Here is a 3,396-nt window from a genome sequence, read left to right as displayed (position 1 = left end):
GCATTTTTGAGAACAATTTTATAACTTTCACCATAACAAAAATAAAATAATGCTTAACAGATCAGTAATTAATGAACATTTTAAGGTGCATTAAAATGTAAAACCTGTTATAAATTGCAATATATTGTTTGAAAATGAAAATATTATAACTGCACTTGCTTTGAAAATTATTACATTCTTTGTTACATTTATGCAAAGTCATGCGTCTTATAAATTATGCAGCAAATGTAAAAATGGGTGGGTTCACAGGAGGAGCTCTGGATATTAGTGTTCCTCTGGATGGCAGCAGATGATTCACATGAATGGAGCTGATGCACAGTATTACATTTCTTGTCTTTTACAGCAAACCCAAGCAGTCTTCACACATATCCAGTGATTCTCAGTCATTCTGTATGCATCTTTTTATTGCATGTGGATCTCAGGCAGAGAAGAGGTTGTGAACTCCGTAATGAGCTGCTCATCTTCATCATTCAGCTGCTGATTTTTGGTTGGACTCATACCGGTACTGTACTGAAATTAGAGCTGCTTCACACAGTAAGTGTACATTTTGCTTGCATTTGCAATTTATAATTCAGTAATATATTAAAATAGTTCAGAAAGATGAGTGAAAATACAATAATGAGACTCATGAGAAAATAACTTTTTTGCTATTACACTTTAAAAAAATGAAATTATGTTAATGTTAAGTTTTGAGTATTTAGGGTGGAAATTAAATAAGCAGACACTGATTGCACACTTTGAATGAGGCAGTGCATGTGATGCATTTGAGAATATGTTCTTAATACTGTGTTGGCATCTGTTTGTCTCTCTCCTACTGTAGTGATGATACGGCTGTGTGTAAGCTGGCTGGTTTTGCTGTTGGGAGTGCAGGTTGTTTTGGCTCAGCTGGACGATCTTGATGATGATGATGATGATGATGTTAATGTAGAAGACAAGAGAAATGGAAGAAACAAAAATAAACCAATCACCTCTAATGTCATCCCGAAAAACAATGGTAAATATTTCTTGGTGTTCAACACAAGAACATAGGTACATAGGTGAGCAGGTGGCTTGGAAAATACTGTATTTGCTTTCAATTCAAAAGACCATTTGGTTTCCAAGTTTTTGGTGCAGGTGGTGTGAGATAATCACAACAGATTTCATTCATGCATCAACAGGGTGTGGTTGATTAAGAAATGAAATTAACAAAGGAAACTGATTTAAATACTTCTCAGGAGCAAGAAAAGTTCATATGTGAAGTTAGCCGCCTTACGGTCTGCTCTGCTCTCCAGGGCTTCTGAATTTGATCTAAACCCTGCTCACTGTCCTGGGGCAAATTTCCTATTTGACATGTTTCTTAATCATCAGAAATGTGATTTACTGGAGACTGGGGTCATTTCAGCTGGTTCACATTTGCTTTTACATTTACATTTGTTTTTGGCATTTTACGTTATTTATGTATTACCTAAGCATTTATCAAAAGATTCAAGTCAAATAGGAGTCACTGGCTGTCCTTTTGTGTCAAAACACACAAGTCAGCATTTTTGTCACTTTGTTATTCCAAGTCTCACTTAAAGAAATAATTCACCCAAAAAAAATGTATACTAAACATTTACTCACCTTCATGTTGTCCCAAACCCATGTGCTGCAGTGTTACTTTATACTATTGCAGATATACTATTGCAGTTTTGCTTAATATTTTGAATTCAATTGTATTTTTAGATTTTCTGTTTTCATTTTAATTTTAGTAATTTTATGTTTTAAAAAAAAAACATTTTTATTAGTTTTTTTTTAATGTGCCTCTATACTGTAGTTTTTATTAAGAAGTAGTTTTAGTTTAGTTACATTTAGTTACAAAAATGCAATGTTGGCTAGTCCACTTGCTGAAAGAAAATAAGTTAGAATTTTTTATATTTTATTTTAAGTTATTTGTTTTATTTCAAGTAATGATTTTTTTTCATGGTTTCAGTTTTTGTTAACAATAATAACATTGGTATGTTGTTTTGATTGATTGATTGATTGATTGACAAAAAAGACAAAAACATCATGAAACACCATAAAACTCAAATCAAATTATATCAATATTTGGTCACAATACACACAAGAAACAAAGTTGTCTGAAAATGTTATTGACGTCAAAATCTGACGTGTTGTGTCTAAATAACAAAATTTATATTTTTAGGTTAATGTTTAGTACTTTTTTGTCATTTTTCCATCTTTCAGATGAGGACTGTAATTTGGAACTGGCATTTTTGGTGGACAGTTCAGAAAGCGCCAAAGACAACCATGCCCAAGAGAAGCGTTTTGTTACTGATCTCGTTGACCGGATCCAGAACATCCGACTCCAAACCGGACAGGGCTTGAACTTTAGAACTGCTCTCCTTCAGTACAGCAGTCATGTGATCACTGAACAGTCCTTCAAAGATTGGAGGGGCGTACCCACCTTCCAGGACCGCATCGCCCCCATGCCATACATAGGGCACGGTACCTACACCACCTACGCCATCACCAACCTCACACGCATTTATCTGGAGGAGTCTGGCCCTGGCACCGTGAAGGTGGCCATTCTGCTGTACGACGGCGAGTCGCATCCCAAGAATCCAGATATCTTCTCTGCTTTAGCTGATGCCAAGAACCAAGGGATTAAATTCTTCACAGTAGGTTTCACATCCGCTGCCAATGTAGAACAGCTGCGGATCCTGGCCAGTCCTCCGGCTGCCCGCTACGTACACAACCTACAGGACAAGGGCGTAGTGGACAAGATTGTCAAAGAGATTGTGAGTAGTGCTTTCCCTTAGGAAATAAAAATCTTGTGTTAACTGTTTTTTGATAGACATAAATGAGAACAAATAGAGAGCAAATGGAAATTTTGTCCTGCTAGACCCCAGTAATCTAAGGCAGGGGTCTCCAACCTTTTTTACACCATGGACCGGTTACGTTTGGAAATTATTCTTGTGGACCGGCTGGACGGGGGGCGGGGGGGATATGTATAGCCTAATACATATATATATTAGGTTATTATATAGTAGCTATTATAATAGCATTATATAGCCTAGTGGTTCAACGCATTATATTGTGTGGTTTTTTTAGCCAAAGATCGGACAATTTTTTCGGATAAGCAAGAAAAAAAATATTTAAAGCACAGAGAATGACAATGCCGTGAAGGGTTTTTGACATAGGCTAATTTTATGTGTAGCCTATGTATACGCAACTCGGAATTTCCGCGCTGTCTGAAACACGTCTCTTGTGCGTGCTTTGATTGTGTGCGAGAACAGCGCGTGAGTAACGAATTGAGCTCTCTTTTGTTTCTTCTTCTTGTGGTTTAAAATTGCTTGTACGTGTAATTGGCAAATTAATCTGCGAATCACGTACGTGCCGAACGGTAGGGTCTCATCCGTACGTATTACAGATCAACTG

General features: G+C 36.7%; 1 protein-coding gene across 1 annotated transcript in view; it reads left to right on the top strand.

Moving 5' to 3' along the window:
* The first annotated feature begins 809 nt into the window (after nt 1-809).
* The window catches only part of LOC107709063 (collagen alpha-1(XXVIII) chain-like), a 23,551-nt gene continuing 20,964 nt past the window's right edge, over nt 810-3,396 (top strand). The window contains exons 1-2 of the mRNA XM_016513452.1: nt 810-994; nt 2,203-2,756. Coding sequence (XP_016368938.1) covers nt 823-994; nt 2,203-2,756 — 726 coding nt within the window. The 5' untranslated portion in view covers nt 810-822. The remainder of the gene's footprint in view (nt 995-2,202; nt 2,757-3,396) is intronic.

This window comes from Sinocyclocheilus rhinocerous, unplaced genomic scaffold (assembly GCF_001515625.1).
Source record: "Sinocyclocheilus rhinocerous isolate Xijiao unplaced genomic scaffold, SAMN03320098_v1.1 scaffold835, whole genome shotgun sequence".
NCBI lineage: Eukaryota > Metazoa > Chordata > Actinopteri > Cypriniformes > Cyprinidae > Sinocyclocheilus > Sinocyclocheilus rhinocerous.
This window is presented reverse-complemented; position numbering and strand designations above follow the sequence as displayed.